The sequence below is a fragment of the Nuphar pumila genome, chromosome 14 (assembly GCF_984573655.1).
Source record: "Nuphar pumila chromosome 14, dmNupPumi1.hap1.1, whole genome shotgun sequence".
Taxonomy (NCBI): Eukaryota; Viridiplantae; Streptophyta; class Magnoliopsida; order Nymphaeales; family Nymphaeaceae; genus Nuphar; species Nuphar pumila.
Genome location: NC_143262.1, coordinates 26,710,116 through 26,729,173, shown reverse-complemented (window position 1 = coordinate 26,729,173; position 19,058 = coordinate 26,710,116). Strand labels below are relative to the sequence as shown.

The following is a 19,058-nucleotide window of genomic DNA, read 5'->3' as shown; positions in this document are numbered from 1 at the left end:
GATACTACACTCGACATTCACGAGAGGAGAAGGAAACATTACATCCATGGTCAGTTAATTGTGAAACAGATAAAATATTTAAATTTAGTTTAGGAATATATCTAACTTGTAGAATACAAAACCTTTTTGAGTTTTCAAAATTCTCAATTCCTTTAATTTCAAGAGATGTCCCATCAGCAGTAAACACATTTGACCCATGTGAGTTATGACATTTAGATAAGATATTAATGTTTGGGGTCATATGAAAAGAAACACCTGAGTCAAGAAGCCAAAGAGATTTACCTGGATCTGAGGTGTTAATGGAAGAGACTGCGACTCCCGACGAGGACGGCATTCCCTTGAGCAGTGGTTGAAGTGCCTCCACTAGTTATGCTAGAGACATGCTTTCAATGAAAGATTCATTGGATTCTTGTGGAGATTCGACAGAGGCAACTTTCTTTTCATATGGTTTCTTCAGTTTTGGACAGTAAGTTTTTACATGTCCTGGCTCACGACAGTAGTAACAAATCACTTTTCTTTTCTCAAAATCATTTTGTCATTCGTTCTTCCATAGTTTGGAGGTTTGTAGGTGCGGACATGATTCCCTGGTCTAGATACCGCTAGAACTGAGTCATCATCATTTTGGGCAACTCTACTTTTGAGCCGATTTTCTTCCATGCTCAATTCTTCTATAGTATCCTCTATTGAGGGAACCTTTCCCCGATGAAGAAGAATGGATTTAGTAGCTTCAAAATCCGATCTTAAACCATTGACAAATTGAAAGAAGTGCTCCACATTCATTTGATTTTGGCGGAGTTCAATGTCTTGTAGGCAATGTCACTTTGGTTCGAGAAGAGCCAACTCTTCCCATAATTCGGACAAACTATTATAGTATTCTCTAATGCTTTTGTCCCCTTGAACCATATTTTGAACTTGATGTTGCAAATTGCACACATGTGCAATGTCTTTAAGAGAGTACATTCTCTTAAGATAGTCTCACGCATCATTTGCATGTTCAAATTTTGCAAGACTTAAACATTTTCACGCTACTTATGAGTCAAGCCATAATCTTGTTGTGTCCCATCCTCCATTCTTTTCATTTTTTCTCGTAAGTGGTAATAGCTTTAGTCTTTTCTACATCCGTGAGAGGTATTTCTTTCTCACCTTCAATCTTTGTGAGGATTAGTTTAGGTTCCAAGTCGGTTCCATCTACTAATCCCCACAACCCCATTCCCCATATTAGGTGCTTCATAATTGAAGCTCATGTGATATAGTTTGAATCATTAAGCTTGATGGGTTTAATGGTGACGTTATCATTGTCATCCATTTTACAAGGCTTAATAAGGAGAAAAAAGAAGAAAATATCAAGAGTAGAGAAGAGGGATATACTCTACCATGAATGGTAGATGCAAGCACACCTCCAAGCTTTGCTTGAACACACTTTTATATATACTTGAGGAAGAACATCTCTTCTCCAAAACAAGAGTGGCACGCTTCCCAATGCACCAAGATAAATAGCTTGATCACAACCTCGCTCTAATACCATGTAAGAAGATGAAGCCCACAACTAAAGCTTCAAATGAAGATCACAAAAGATCTCTCGCAATGAACACAATGGTTCATTCAACATACACAATAACCGAAATAAATAAAAAGAGTGTACACAAGAAGAGACGAAAAATTATATATCATTCAAGTGGGAAAACCCACACTCAAGAGTATATCTTACAAGGGGGAATAGCCCCATATTTATAGAGCATAAAGCATAGGCCTGGAGGGAATTGTTGGGCTCCCAACCGCTCTAATTAGAGCTGTTGGAAGCCCATAGGCTCTAAAAGTACATGTTGCTTTTTCACTATGGTCAAAAAGTAACGGCTAAAAGTCTAAAAATGTTCAAACTAAAATCCTAAACCTAATTCTAACTAGTTTCTAACTAAACTAAAAAAGGATAACTAAACTACAAATATATTACATATAAATGTTACATTTTTAACAGATATGCTGTTGAGGTATTTAATTATTAGTGATTTTGTTACTTAATTTTCCATTGAATGCTCATATTTTATTTGTTAGATACTTAGGTAGATCAAGTTGTTGCATTAATATTACTTTTACATGTTATTCTCATATTTTCTGGTATTTATTTGGGATTTCCTATTCCTTATTGGTTCTTGCTTAACATTTCTTTTATTTATTTGTGTTTTTAGATATTTTAAAGTTTTTAAAAATATATTTTTGAGGCTTAAGCTTTACGCCTTGCTTCATATTTTGGTGGAGCTCTTCGCTACACCTCAATGCTTTTCGCAACATTGGTTGTGATACAGTACAAATATAGTTTTATGTTTTCTACATGGTTATCTTCTAATTTCTATTTAATATTGTACAAACCCCTTCCCCTTCCCCCCCCCCCCCCCCCCCCGAACTTCCATAACTGCATAATTTTTAATGTTTTTTGCTAGAAAAAATGTCTAGTTTCTAATTAACTAAAATGCAACCACTGAATGGTCTAAGCTTAATAGAAAAATCTCCAACATTTAAAATATAAACATATAACATATTACCTTCGGGACAATCCCATCTACAGCATGAGGTAGACACAACAATTCAGTTTGCCACTTCCCGTAGAGTTCCAAAATTCCATTACCATCATCCTCTTTGGACTCATCACCATATTCCAATGTTTTTACTCTATTGACTTTCCGTGAATGTCTCACCACCTGAAGGTACACATTAAAAATCCATATAATTGTTCAAAGAGAAGATGGTAAAGATTAGCATGTAGCAGATAGAAGAAATCACACCCCTGCATAACACAATACCTACCTTTGCAGGAAGTTCATTTTCTTTGACTTGCAATCCTTCTCGCAGCCATCTCTGTTTTGTGTGTAAAGTTTGAACACAAGTACGTGGATACACAGGATGACCAGAACAGTATCCCAGCAAAGGACCCTTCGGGTGAATAACTTGGTACTTTGTTAACCATCTTTCAATAGCATAGAGATGATGATTTCTGTAACCCTAAATTAACCATTAACAATCAAGCATCACTTAGACCTATTGATATAACTTGGTTAGCACAAAGAGATGTTATATACCTCCGAGTAAAATTGCAACCCTTAATATATAATACCTGTTGGTTAGTTGGAAGAGGCTCTGTTAAGGCCCTAGTTTCAAGCTCCATATCTTCAAGAGCACTCCTACTAGAAACGCCACTCTGCATGAGAACATTGCTATTGTTATCAAAGCTGGATGAGTGGGATCACTTTGATCTTGAACCTTTTTCAACTTCCACGGAGTCTAGTAGAGGTTTCGTCTATAAGACAGTGACCAAGAAATGTAACAGCAAGAAAAGAAATAACTCGGTGCATTGAGGAAAGGCAGTGATACACAATTTTCTGAGTTTGACGTGTTAACAATAACAAAGTCATGAGGAGAAAATGGATAAATAAAGCTTTTTGGTTATCAATGTGTTTTTTAAAAGGATAATGATGAGATATATAAAGGTTTGGTTTCAATTCAGATTTCAGAGACAGTGGTGGCATTAAAAATGTGTTTTTAAAAGGATAATAATGAGGTATATAAAGCTTTGGTTTCGATACAAAGTAGTAGTACTGAAAATAGTGTCATTTTCAAATTAATGTCATTTGTTGCCCTTATGGTCTGCAAGTCTTTCAACAGTGTATTCGTTAAAACTAAGGCTCACTTACCTTAAGTGCCTCCGGTTTTGTAGTTCCATCACTTGCCCCAGATTCTAATTTTTTCAGTGGTGCCATTACTGCATACCACCACCTTGCATCAATGTGCTTAGATGCAATTGTATACCACTTCATACAATACCTAGAAGAACAAAAAGTACATATTATACAGATACCTTCACATGCATCTATGACATAAGCACTAGTGGCAAGACATTTTGCTAAATTGAAATTCATTTGCTACTGCAGTAAAAAGGAAAAAAAAAATAATAAATATATGTGCATCTGATTCATATAAATTCAAAAGGAAACAATGAAAACCACCTTCTACTACATAATAGATATAATAGGAGCCAATTTGACATTTTCCTCCCCTGCTTTTATAATGCAACTACTGTTTGCGCAAATAAACATTAGTTTCTCCGAGTTTTATATATGATATCTTGTATAAGAGATCAAGGAAACTAGGTCTGTCAAGTAGACATGTTTGACATACCAACCACAGTTGCTAAAGAGGGAAGTCTAATCAAGAGTGACCTAGGAAATAGAAGCAAGAAGCATTGTTAAAAGCAAAGAAATTAGTACTAGTAAAAATTGTAAACTTATGCAACATAAACTTAAAAAGTAAAAAAAAATACATAATAGTGTGAATGACGCTAAATAATGCAGTAAGTATACAATAGCATATAGTCAACAAATGCAATTTTAAATGACTAAAACACAATTTCAAGGTCATAGTTCATGATACATAAGAACACATCAAATCACATACAAAAGGGGAAAACATTACATAACAATCGACCAATTTACAAACTTATTATCTAATATCCTAAAATTTAAATTTCAAAACTCTTAAGTCTAAAGACTCTAGATACCTTAAGATTAGACTATTTCCAGAACTTTTCTAAGTAAATTTTTAACATTTCATTCTGAGTTCTATCCCCCAATTTTTCATAGTGTTGCAAAAATGGCTTTAGTAGAAGTAGATAAGTTTCAAGTTCCCATAAAGGTTTGATGATGGGTAGTGTGAATAAAGATGTCCATAAAATGTAAAAAAGTATGAACTCAAACCTCCGAGTAACATCTTTTGCACCAGATCCAGCAAAAGCAACTACGTATCTCAGTGTCTTTCGGCATGCAGCAACAGCAGCTTCCACTTTGCTTTCCCCATCGACAATTGTGTTTACAGCATCAACATGCACCCACTTTCCTGTCAACATCTCACCATCACAGTAAACTTCTGCCCAATACAAAGGGGCTCCGGTTTTTCTTGTCCAGAATGCAGAGGAATTTTCCTTGACAGTGACCAGAGATTCTTCACTTTTGGTTTTCCTATCGAGAGAAGGACCTTGCACTGAGTCACTGAGATCATTTGAGCGTGGGCATAGATCAATGTCACGAACTGCAGCTTCAGTAGCAGAAAGAGCCATTTTTATCTGCATTTCAAATTCTAAATCACCCTTCTTTTTTGACCCATTAGCATGTGTACCAGTTCTACAGGCTTCCAAATCATTTGTCGTCACACAAGATTGAAGTTTCATGATTTCATCTCCAAAATCTGAAGTTAAGAGACTGGCACTTGATGATCCCTTGGTCTGTGTAATGTTGCAGGTTCCATCATTATAACCTCCACGATGTTTGTTTCTCTGAGATGCTTCAAAGAAATTGCCCCTAACATTTTTTGCACTCATGACGGCACAAGGAGGAAGTCCTGTGAAGAGTTGACCCAGGTTGGCCACTGTCTTTCTAGACGAGTTATGGGATTTATCCATGCCCGACCCAACTGTTTCTACTTCCGGATCGCCAGAATTTTCAGTATCTGGTTTGAGCGGTGCAACATCCAATATGGATACAAACCTAGTGAGAAATACAGAAAATGTTTACAATATAGTTTACCATAAGAAAACAAAATAATGAAATATGTCTTGAAAAAATATATATATTTACAACTCAAAGACCACATGAATTTTAGCAACATTTAGCACTGATCCAAGAGCCATATTGTAGGAGGCCTGCTTTTAAAAAATCAAAGAAACATGCAATTTTGTCAAGAGCATATTCAAATCAAACCAGCAGCGAGCAACAAGCATCGAAGTTTGTAACACTATCTTCCTTTTCTAATCCAATCTTCAAAGAAAAATCTGCAATCCATCATGTCACGAGTTGTAAATGCTAAAAAGGGATGAAGAAGATGCAACTAACAAACATAAGCATAAATACATTAGATTTTAATATTGCAGGGAATATTATTATGTAAATAAATTTGTGTTGTAGTTCTTACAAAAGCTACAAAATATTTGGTGTATGACCAATAATTATCAGCATATCAAGCATGGTACAACCATAGTTGCCAGAACGGGAATCGAAAGCGGGAAGCAGCATGGGAATTGGAATCGGGAAGAAGTCATCTACATGAAAAATACTCAGTCTTGTGAGTATAACATATTTGACATTATGTTTGTGAAGTGAATTCCATAGTCAAGTTTCAATGAACCCTCATACCGTGCTGATGGAACGAGGCAATGTTCAATATTTGATCATCCTATCAAAAAGATGGCATACACAATGATGTGATGGTTGCTGCCTAGCCTTCTAATATGCCTCTAGTGATAAGAGGTTGTGCATCGAGTATGGGAACGTTTGGGTCCAGATCCAAACGTCTGATAGATCCAAACTGCTCACTTATATTGGTTTTCAGCATGTGCTATATTCTTTTCATTAATTAGAGGCATTCTGTAATATTCACATATTGTAAATCATGTTATATAAGTAATCATGTTAGGGTTGAGAGGGGTTAACGTGTGCAGCCTCCTCCCTTTTCCTGCAAGTCTCTCTCTCTTCTCTTCTTCTCTTCTTCTCTTATTTTCTGCATAATAGGGCTGCGGTGGAAATCTTTCATGCTATCAGAGCCAGGTTTGGCTGTCTTGCCTGAAGGTATGCCCAGAGAGATCTGATTCAGTCAATCCAACAGTGGGTACTTGTTTCTCTTCATTCTCCTTCTATTCCTATTGTTTCTTTCTCTCATCACCTCAGCTTCTTCCTACTCTTATCTTAAATCAGTTTTTTTTTCTTCTCAAAACCTAATATTCCTGTGTTGTCATTAAGATTTGCCTTTGTTTGACGTCAAATCTAATCGGTTTCTGATTTGGGCCTGACGTCAAATCATTCAGCCCCTTTTTGTTGTGGAGATCTGATTTATTCTCTGATCTGATACTCTCTCTTTATTCTATGAAATTTCGGTTTGATTATATTTCTGCCGTGGATATTTGATTTATTCTCCTTCTATTCCTATTGCATTATGTTTGCTAGCAGGCTGAATCAACAAAACTTCTTTTCTACTGTCTTCTGTCTTCTTAATTGTTTTCTCAAAACCAGTTTTTTTGTGCCTTTTCAACCAGCAACATAAGATCACATATATTGGTGTTCTTTGTTTATTGTGAGCGGTTATTTACAACTGAATTTTACAACGCTCATAAATCAGTGCATCCTGTCTAAACATCGACCAGACGATCTGTTCATTCTACTGATGTGACTGCGAAAAAAAAAGGTTGACGGGCATAGGTTTACAAATTGTTTGGAACAGCTCATTCAGTTTGTGTTGCTGGTTGAATATGTGTCCTTTCAATCTTTAATGGATTCCTCTTTTACTCAAAATGGTATGTCCTCGAGCTTTCTTCCCCATCTCATTTCTGAAAAACTTAACCATTCTAATTACCTGACTTGGAAAAGACAAATCACTCCTTTCATAAGGAGCCAAGATCTCTATGGGCATCTAGACGGTTCTACACCGGCCCCACCACAGTTTATTTTGTAGGAAATTAAGAATGAGAAAGGAGAGATAGCTTCTTCTAAGCAGATTCGCAATCCAGAATATACTACATGGATGAAACGGGATCAGTGTGTCGTTGCTTACATCACCTCCACTCTTTCTCAAGAAGTCTTAATCTCCATCACAGATGGCCCCACAGCATAACAATTATGGGCAACGCTTGCAGAGACATATTCTCAAATATCAGAGGCTCGGGTTCTTTACTTGAAGAAGGAATTTCAGAATCTAAGGGATCGATGTCAATTATGGAGTATCTCATCGTGTTAAGACCATCTCAGATCAGTTGGGAATAGTTGGAAGTGTGATTTCAGATAAAGAAAGGGTTCAGCAAACTCTTAGTGGACTTGGACCAGAGTATTACGCCTTCACTACAGCTCTTGAGGTCTTACCTGTGTTGCCCACTTTTGGAGAGCTACAAGCCAAGCTATTGCAGCATGAGATGAGTATGAATCAACACTTGACAGGCAGTGGTGACCAAGGTGGGAATTCACATAATGTGTTGGCTAGGGGTGGCAATCGGGTCGGGTTGGCGGGTCGACCCGGCGGGTTGGCGGGTCAGCATACCTCAAGCTGAACCCGACCTTTTTATTAAACGAGTCGGCTGTGGCAAACACGAACCCGACCCGTTTATTAAACGGGTAACCCGACACGACCTGCCAACCCGTTTAATAAACGGGTTGGGTCGGGTAAACGGGTTGGCGGATTAGGCAGGTCGACCCGTTTATTAAACGGGTTAGTTTAAGCCCAACCCGAACCCGCCTAAGAGGTGGGTCGGGTTGGCGAGTCGTGTCAGGTTTTGCCACCCCTAGTGTTGGCTATGGACACATTACCTGGACATGGACCTGAAAATGCAGGATATCAAGGAGGAAGAGGGTGTGGTCGGTTTGGACAAGGGGGTCGTGGCATTCTTCCTACACCTAGTACTCCAGGAGGGTTTCAGTCAGGGGGTTAGAAGAGAGTTTCTACCTGTTTCCAGTGCAACAAAAAGGGTCACATAAAAGCAAATTGTTGGTTCAATCCCCAAAACAAGGATAAAGGAAACAAAGCAGAGAATAGACAGATAGGGCAGAGCCAAAGGGCCTCAACAGATAATATACAACAGTTGCTAATGACTGCACTGTCAAACATGACGATCAAGCAAAACGAAGGAGAATGGTATGTTGACTCAGGGGCAGCCACCCACGTGACGGGAAATGCAGGTAAACTATCTAGTCTATCACCTTATTTCGGTAGAGGGAATATAGTCACTGGTGATGGAAAAACTCACCCCATTACTCACATTGGTAGTGCACACATTCCTATGTCATCTTCTTCTTTGTCTTTGTCTAATGTTGTCCTTGCTCCAAATATTAAAAAGAATATTATTTCAGTTTCTAAACTTGTTGACAATACAAATTCTTTTGTTGAATTCACTCTCTCCTTTGTGTATGTCAAGGATCTTCAAACGAAGAGGACGTTCGCTAAGGGGGAGCGACAAGGAAACACGCATGTCTTCAAGGAGCCTCCTGTCAGTCCTTCATCGTCTTCATTGGAGTTAGCCTTGGAGCCAAGTCATCCTTCATCTTCTTGGTCATCAGTTCATAGTTCTTGTCTTCAATCAGATGTTGATAATTTTCTTCGATGTAATAAGCCAGATTTATGTCATGGTCGGTTGGGTCATTGTAGTCATGTTTTTATTGAAAAGCTTGTGTCATAGAGTCTTATCCCAGTGTCCAGTTTGTCTACTGTTTTGAATGTCAAGAAGTGTCCAAGTTGTGAACTTTGCAAAAGTCATGTGCTTCCTTTCAATGTTCTGAATAAAAAGGGCTTCTGAACCTTTTGAGCTTATATGTTCTGATGTATGGGGACCAACTCCCATTGATTCTTTATCTGGTTCTCGAGATTATGTCATGTTTATTGATTCTTACTCTCGATATACTTGGATTTACTTCATGAGGCATAAATCACAAGTGTTCCAATTATTTCGAGAATTTCATGCAATGATTCAAACACAATTCTCGTCTAAAGTTAAGTGCTTCCAATGTGATGGGGGGGGGGGAATATTCTTCAGATGACTTTATTGCTTTTCTACGAGATAATGGAATAACTCGGCAAGTTTCCTGTCCCTACACTCAGCAGAATGGAGTTGTCGAACGTAAACATTGTCATATTGTTGAAACAGCCATAAGCATGATGCATGATAGTAATGTGCCCACATCATTGTGGACAGAAGTTTTTCATACAGTTGTTCACATAATAAATCGTTTACCCATGTCACTCTTGGAGTTCAAATCTCCATATTACACTTTGTTTGGGCGTCATCCCGATTACAGTGAACTACGGGTGTTTGGAAGTATATGTTATGTCCATAGTGATGCTTCATTGAGGAATAAATTTCATGACAAAGTTGTTCAGTGCAAATTTGTTGGATATGCAGATGAGTATAAGGGTTTAGGTGTTATGATCCCGCATCCCAGCGAATCAAAATCTCTAGAAGCGTTGTGTTTGATGAGAAAAAATTTGGTACGTTTGTAGAACCTTCACAGTTAGTTGAAGTGTATGATCAATGGATGAGTGTTGAATTATTCGCAGAGAACACTTATGGAAATGAGATCAGCAATTCATTATCATGTCCTTCAGATGATATAAAAGATTTGCAATCTAATGCAGAGGGAAAGGATGACGCGATAACTCGTCGTTTTTCAGGATTTGTATACACTCGACGAGAAGGGAGTAGGAGTTTTGAAAGTGTTAATAATAGGAGTTAGGAACAGCAACAAAATAGGAGATCTGGGAGGACACGACATCCCATACATAGATGGGTAAGCTACGAAAACTTCTCTTTGGATTTTAAACTTTTCATGACTCAAGCTGCAAAGCAAGATGAGCCCATTTTCTTTGATCAAGCATCTCAATCCCGAAAATGGATAGAGGCAATGAATGAAGAAATGGATGCCCTGCGTGAATGTCAAACTTGGAAAATTGTTCTTAGGCCTCAAGGAAAGAATGTAGTAGGCTCCAAGTGGGTTTATAAAATAAAATATAAACCCAATGGGAGCATTGAGCGTTTTAAGACGAGACTCGTGGCCCGAGGATTTACACAACAGTTTGGTGAGGACTACGATGAGACATTCAGTCCTGTGGTTAAAATGGCACTGTTCGAGTAGTAATATCTTTGGTTGTAGAACATGGGTGGAAATTAAGTCAAATGGATGTTAAAAACGCATTCCTTCATGGTGACCTAAAGAAAGACGTACACATGGAACAACCTCGTGGATATGCAGAAAGAGATCCTCGACTATGGGTTTGTAAGTTGCGAAAATCTCTCTATGGACTCAAATAGACCTCGAGATCGTGGTTTGACAGTTTTTCTCTCAAAATCCAAGAATGTGGATTTCGCAGGTGTGCCCTAGATTACTCCCTCTTTATTTTAAAAAGTGAAAACGTAACCACTTTATTGCTCATATATGTTGATGATATTGTCATCATTGGGAGTTCAGAGAAACATACAGAGGAAGTGAAGACTCTTCTAATGAAAAATTTTAAAATGAAGGATCTTGTAGACCTTTGATACTTCCTTGGGGTAGAGGTTGACAGGCAGACCGACTCTCTTATTCTGCTGCAACAGAAATACACTCTTGATTTGTTGAATAAAACAGGTATGACGGATTGTAAACCTGTTGGGACTCCTAGTGTTTTAAACCAGCGATTAAGTGCAGATGATGAGAGTTATGCATCGATCCCACTAGATACCGAAGTATTGTTGGGGCTTTACAGTATCTTACGTTTACTAGGCCTAATATTGTTTATGTTGTTAATCAGGTCTCTCAGTTTATGCATGATCCAAGAGAGACTCATATGGATGCAGTTAAAAGGATATTACGTTATCTGAAGGGAACAGTGGGAGATGGTCTTGTCTATCGTAAGAGTGAGGGAGGTAGGACAGGGCATAAGCTTATTACTTATATAGATGCAGATTGGGCAGGAGACCCTGATGAGAGGAGGTCTACATCTAGTTACTGCATATTCATTGGGCAAAATCTTGTGTCATGGAGTAGTCGCAAACAGAAAGTTGTGGCACGATCTACCACGGAAGCTGAGTATCGATCTATGGCAGCTGGTACTGCCGAAGTGACTTGGATTAGACATCTGCTTGAGGATCTTGAAGAAAAGGTCAAGGATTCAGTGTTAATGGTGGATAATCAAAGTGCCATTAACATTGTTTTTAATCCTATTCATCACAGTCGCACAAAACATATTGAGATAGACCAGCATTTTATCAGACAAAAGGTGGAGACTAAGGAAATCCAACCACTGTATTTTTGTATAAAAGAACAAGTTAGATATCTTCTCACTAAAGGATTAACGAAACATCAGTTTTGGTTTCTCAAGAGCAAGTTGTGCATGGTCCAGGACCATGTACAACTTGAGGGAGGGTGATAAGAGGTCGTGCATCGAGTATGGGAACGTTTGGGTCCAGATCCAAACTGCTCACATATATTGGTTTTCAGCATGTGCTATATTTTTTTCATTAATCAGTGGCATTCTGTAATATCCACATATTGTAAATCATGTTATATAAGTAATCATGTTAGGGTTGAGAGGGGTTAACGTGTGCAGCCTCCTCCCTTTTCCTGCAAGTCTCTCTCTCTCTTCTCTTATTTTCTGCAGAATAGGGTTGCGGTGCCAGGTCCAAGGGGTAAGGGTGTTCTAACTAATAATAATTGTGAGATAGGTCGCTAGCTCACTCCGCCATTGCCAAGACCAGAAGGTAGCACATGCTCGGTGTGTGGAAAGAAAGGGTTTTGACTGTTATGGGAGATATGTGCCTACTTATAGACCTCCTACGGTGCCTATCCCAGCATTGTTTTGTGCATTAGCAATCACTTCTTTTCAAGGGAATTGGACCCCTAATTATGTGCAGCCATTTATGATCTCACATGCATCACCCATAGGAAATTTTCAAAATATGGATACCCTCAGCACATCGTTCGAGCAACGCAACTGAACATTCAGCATAATCCAAACTGGAATTCCCTAAACAAGAAGCACTCATATGCATACAAAGTGCAAGCATCAGCCCAAGAATGGACTCTAATGAAATGTTAGTCTTCCACGAATGCACTTGAATCTCTCAAAAGAAAGTATCTAAAAGATACTTTATACAAGACCCAAAAAAGGGTATAAATGAAAAAACAAGAAATAAATGACAAGCTTTATTTATGAGAACAAATGCTTAAAAAGCATTTTTAGTGAATGATTTTACAAAGGGGGATGGGATGCACCCCTATTTATAAGAGAAAAGGAGGAGAGATCATAAGGTGCGCTCCTCTTAGCCATTGGAACTAGTTCCAACAGCTAGAATTCTAGCCATTGGACTAGTTCCAACAGCTAGATGCTTGGTCAAGTTTCAATCGGAACTTGACCAAAAGCAAACTATCTAGTTCAAAATGAACTAGATAGTTAAAAGACAGAGAAAAAAATAAAAAATATATACAAAATTATATAATAATATTATGATTATATAAATATGTATTTTACATTTTAACACTCCCCCTCAAACTTACGGTACAATGAGCGAAAGTTTGTCTAAGAGAAAGTGAAATCGGAGAGCCGCAAGAAGTTTGGTGAAGAAGTCTGCTAACTGGTATTCTAACGTAACATATGGCAGATCAATGGTTTCATGCAAGTACTCCTCTCTGACATAGTGACAATCCATCTTATTGTGTTCGGTGCGTTCATAGAACGTCTGATTGCTTGCAATGTAGATTTCACTCTTGTTGTCACAACACATTCGGAAAGCTTGTGTTGCTTCAGCTCCCATATCAGCAAGCAGTTGCCTGAGCCATACGACTTTCATTGTAGTGGTTGTTATGGCTCTATATTCAGTTTCGATGGAGGAAAGAGAAACCTTATGTTGCTTCTTGCACCTCCACGATATTAGAGATTCACTTAAAAACACACAGAAACCAGTGGTTCAGTGCCTATTATTAGGATCACCTCCCCAATCAGCATCAGTATAAACAATTAGATTTAATGAGGATGATGCAGACAAGAAGAGTACTCGTGAGAGAGAGCTCTTTAAATATCTAATAATACGTAAAACCGTTCTCATGTGAACAAAAGTGGGAGCATGTTGAAACTGGCTAGTTGTGTGTACAGCATGTGCAATGTCTGGTCGAGTGATGGAGAGATAGGAAAGTACTCAAACAAGTTGTCTGAATAGAGTAGGATCATTAAGACGCTCTCTATCATCAGTTTTCATTTTAACATTGACCACTTCTAGGGTGTCCACCTTCTTATCGTCCGTAATGCCCGACCTGAAAACAATATCAAGGGAAAATTTAGATTAAGACTTCAAGTATCCATGAGAGGAATAAGCAACTTCACTTTTGATTTTGACTTTATAGACCCATCTACATCCTATAGGTTTCTTTCCGAGGAGAAGATCTTGAATGGACCAAGTGTTGGACTTTTCTAATGTATCTAATTCGGTTTTCATGACTTCAACCCATTCTTCATGATTTTTGGCTTCAGAATAGGAGGAAGGTTCAACATATGATTGGATTAATGCAAGGGCCCCTATATGAGAGTGAGAAAGAATCGTAAGAGACAAATTTTGCGAGAGGTCTAGAAATTCTAAAAGTCTTTTGAGGGAGAACTTCAGAAAACATTTCTAATGCACATGGAGGGTGCTGCTCTCCAACTCTTCGTCTTGAATATTGCAGACCAATATCCCTACTGGTTTGGTCTTCAGTATCATTTTCAAAGATAGTAGGACTTTGATCATTGTCAAAGTTACATTCAAAATCTTCTTCATTGAATTTTGAAGTTAAATCGATTAAAAAAGAATATTCAGTAATATCCTTGGATTTTTCACTTTCAAAAGAACTTTCTTTTTCTAGAAAAGACACATTTCTTGATACATATAATTTGTCATTTTTAAGATCATAGCACCTGTAGCCTTTTTTATTTTCAGCATATCCTAAAAAGGCACATGGGATTGCACAAGGGGAGAATTTATCATTTTTGTTTGTAAATACAAAACATTTGCATCCAAAAACTTTTAATCTAGAGTATTCTGGAGCTAAATCATAAAGTTTTTCAATTGGAGATATATTTTTTAACGAAGATGGCATTCTATTGATGAGATAGGTGGCACTGAGAGCTGCTTCAGCCCAAAAACCTTTCGGAACTTGATTTGCAATTAGCAAAGTTCGAGTGGTTTCCATAATGTGGTGATACTTGCGTTCTGCAAGACCATTTTGTTGAGGGGTGTGTGGGCATGATCGTTGATGAGTAATGTCATATAGATTAAGATAGTTTTTAAATTCTCCGAACATAAATTCTCCCCCTGAATCGGTGTGAAAAATAGAAATATTACTTTGAAATTTGTTTGTGACCATCTTATGAAATATTTGAAAGTGAGCAAAAAATTGGATTTATGTTTAAGAAAATAAATTCAAGTGTGTCTAGAAAAGTCATCAACAAATGTGGCATAATACGCATAATTGCCTTTATTGATAATTGGTGCGGGTCCCCAAATGTCTGAATGTACTAACTCAAGAGGTTTTGTAGAGACAAAGGTTCTATTAGAAAAAGGTAATCTTTTCATTTTACCAAGAATGCAGTCTTTACAAGCAAAATTTTCAGGATTATAAAATTTTCCCCCACTTGGGAAGTATTGGATTTTAGACATATGAGGATGGCCAAGTATTTTGTGCCACAACTCTGTTTCTAATTTCTGAACATTTAAACAAAATACATTTTTTGGTAGTTCTAAAAAGTCCATGTAATATAATCCTCCTTCTTACTGGCGATCCCGTATCCAGCAACCATCAAAAGAGAAGGATATATTACATCCATAATCAGAAATTTGTAACACAGATAAAAGATTCAAATTTAATTTTGGGATATATCTAACTTCTGGAATACAAAATTTTTTGGATTTTTGAAAACTTTCAAAACATCCTACTCCTTTTATTTCAAGAGATAACTTTTAATATACTTGAGTTATTTTTAAAGCATTCGGACAAATATTTATCATTTTGGGTCATATGAAATGAGGCACCAGAATCTAAAAGCCAAGGGAAGTTACTTGGACCGGATACAGATGCAATTGTCGCTCCAGTTGAGGCTTTGGTTGAAGAGGATACCCCTTTGAGAAGAGGTTGAAGAGTCTCTATCAGTTGAGCCATGAAAACAGGTGCATCTTGATCTTTTGGCTCGGTTTCAATAGATGCAACCCTCTTTTCGTCTCTCCTTTTTAGCTTCGGACATTGAGGCTTATAGTGCCCTGGTTCATGATAGTGGTGACAAATAATTTTTCTTTTGTCAAACTCACCACTCTGTCTCCTAAAATGAGGCGGCCTATAAGTGCGAGTATGATTCCCTGGTCTAGACTCTAGACACAGCTAGAACGAAATCATCATCAACCTTTGGAGTAATCTTTCTAAGATGGTTTTCCTCCATAGTTAGTTTTTCAATAGTATCCACAATAGTAGGGATTTTACCACGATGAAGAAGAGTCGATTTGGTGGGTTCAAATTTTGTCCTTAATCCATTTACAAATTGGTAAAAGTGTTCCATATCGAGTTGTTTTTGGCGAAGTTCGATGTCCTCGGCACAATGCCATTTTGGCTCTAAGAGAGCCAATTCTTTCCAAAGTTCGGATAACTCATTATAATATTCACGGATAGATTTGTCACTTTGAGTCATCTGCCGAACTTTCTCTTGAAGATTGCACACATGTGCAATATCTTTAAGGGAATACATATTTCTAAGGTATTCTCATGCCTTATCGACATGTTCAAACTTAACAAGGCTAGAACATTTTTTAATGTCTACGCTATTACTAAGTCATGACATTGTTTTAGCATATCCCATCCTTCACTCTTTCCATTTCTTTTCATATGAGTCTAGAGCCTTGATTTTCTCCTCTTCTGCTAGAGGAACATCCTTATCACCATCTTTCTTGGTGAGGGATAGTTTGGGTTCCGAATCGAAACCGTCCACGATTCCCCATAAACTTTTTCCCCATATGTGGTGCTTCATAATTGAAGCCCATATCACATAATTAGTATCATTCAATTTCATGGGAATGATGGTGACTTTATCATGGTCATCCATCTTTTACAAATGTGTAAAGTAGAAAGATAGACGAGAGAAAAAGAAGAGAGTAGAGAAACAAGGAAGAAATACAATACAATGTTGTTCAAGTCCTTCTCTCCAAATGAATCCTCTTGTAACCGATAGATAAGTGGTAAAACACTTCTTTCCAAGTGACGAAACACTTTTTGTAAGAACAAGGTGGTAAAACACCTTTACACACGAAGCGCGGAAATCGAGGCAGAAGCTTTTCAAGATCTAACAATTTCGTAGCTCTAATATCATATAATGAAATAGTAGTCTTCCACGAATGCACTTGAATCTCTCAAAAGAAAGTATCTAAAAGTTACTTTATACAAGACCCAAAAAAGGGTATAAATGGAAAAACAAGAAACAAATGACAAGCTTTATTTATGAGAACAAATGCTTAAAAAGCATTTTTAGTGAATGCTTTTACAAAGGGCGATGCACCCCTATTTATAAGAGAAAAGGAGGAGAGCTCATAAGGAGCTCTCCTCTTAGCCATTGGAACTAGTTTCAACGGCTAGAATTCTAGCCGTTGGACTAGTTCCAACAGCTAGATGCTTGGTCAAGTTTCAACCGGAACTTGACCAAAAGCAAACTATCTAGTTCAAAATGAACTAGATAGTTAAAAGACAGAATGAAATATAAAATATAAAAAATATATATACAAATTTATATAATAATATTATTATTATATAAATATGTATTTTACATTTTAACATGGACGGCGGATGACAGCCCACGCCTCCTCAAAGTTTACGTACTTGGACTCCATGGCCACTTTCAACTCAATGAATCTAGCAGAATTGTTTCTAGTTCCATGAATAACCACAATCCAAATGCACCTTAAAGGACCTAGTATGAAAGGAAAAATGGTCAATGATATAGTGGCATTAGAAATTTGGGATATGGAAACCTACCACTTTTCCACCTGATAAGACAGTGCATCGCAAGTGAACATGCACCCAAAAAAAATTCAAACTAGGTTTTTGGCAAACCTGATCAAGATGGTGCTGCCCAGGAAGGGCAGCACCATGCGGATCATTTTCCGGCCGGTGGGTAGCCAAACAAATGCTGAAATGTCAAAAAAAGGAGGTCAGCCATTTTCAGACCGGCGGACCCATCCCAAAAATAGAAAAACAAAAAAAATGGGCACGGGGGGAGGGGGGAACTAGCCGGTTGTTTTCCGGCCTGACCAATGGATGGCAAGAAAATGACCTACCCAAGTTTCCAGCTACCATCTGGAGATGGCTGGACTTATACCACCCATGTCGAGCGACACCAATCCGGCTATTTTGTCGGCCAATGGCCACCCAGAAATGGCTGCACTGTGGTCAAGTGGGGAGGGAGCTCCCATATTAAAGGGTGAAGAGGGGGTGTTGGAGAACCTTCCCTCCCCTCCCCCCCCCCCCCCCCTCGATAAACCAGGTTGAAAACGGGGGTTATCCACTTAACCAGATTTTTGCAAAAAACTGTTTTTTGGTCACAGTGTTGACAACCAAGAGACAGTTGCTATCATGGGCAAATTTAGCTAATGTTGATATCCATAATTGTTGTACCCAAGGTTGTAAGTAGCGTATTGTTACCCTTATCGGTCGAGCCCAAAGTTAGATACGTATTGTAGCGTATCGTAAAAAATCATAATTTTTTAATAACAATTTTCCAAAAAATCCAAAAAAATAGCAAAAAATCACAACACATGAAACAATGATGAATTGCACAAAATACAACCATAAATCGGTTTATGGGGGCAACATTGTGACGTGTCCTGACTAAATTATGCTTCAATCAAGAGATGCCACCCGAAAGAATATAATGGCAATAGTTGCACTCGATTTTCAATTGGTTTTCACTCACTACTTGAGTGCCCCATTGCCATGCCGGATCATTCGATGTCATCTTCTCTCAAAAAAAATTAATGGGAAGCAAAAAAAACTGATTTGTTTCCTTACCCCACTCCCTTGAGTGAAAAAAGGATGAAAATGCACTCTTGCGTGAGAAATCCGCAAAAGCCCTCTCGCTTGAGCATGAATCGGCCCCCAAATCGCTCTTACGCCTCTTAAGGTGTGTGTGAGATCTCTTATAAAGACCTCTACACAAATGAGAGAATCAGCCCTAGAAAGGTCTTTAAAACCCAAAATTAAGAAAGTTGAGTTTCGACCATTTTAAAGTGTGTCAGGCATACGATACACTACAATACATGGTTGTATCGTACGATACAGCTGATACGAATACGATACACACTCGTATCATGATTTAAGTGTGTATCGTATTGAGTTAGGCCATAGTTACGATACGTATCATACCATATTGTTCGATACAATATGATACTTACAACAATGGTTGTATCATACGATACAGCCGATACGGATACGATACACACTCGTATCATGATACAAGTGTGTATCGTGTCGAGTTAGGCCATAGTTACGATACGTATCGTA

General features: G+C 37.9%; 1 protein-coding gene across 1 annotated transcript in view; it reads right to left on the bottom strand.

Annotated features, from left to right (window-relative positions):
* Nucleotides 1–19,058, bottom strand: part of RAD4 (DNA repair protein Rad4 family) — a 43,467-nt gene that overhangs the window by 10,665 nt on the left and 13,744 nt on the right. The window contains exons 9-13 of the mRNA XM_089987233.1: nt 4,746–5,531; nt 3,687–3,816; nt 3,110–3,193; nt 2,803–2,997; nt 2,541–2,696 (exon numbers count right to left, since the gene is read on the bottom strand). Of these exons, the coding sequence (XP_089843359.1) occupies nt 2,541–2,696; nt 2,803–2,997; nt 3,110–3,193; nt 3,687–3,816; nt 4,746–5,531 (1,351 nt within the window). The remainder of the gene's footprint in view (nt 1–2,540; nt 2,697–2,802; nt 2,998–3,109; nt 3,194–3,686; nt 3,817–4,745; nt 5,532–19,058) is intronic.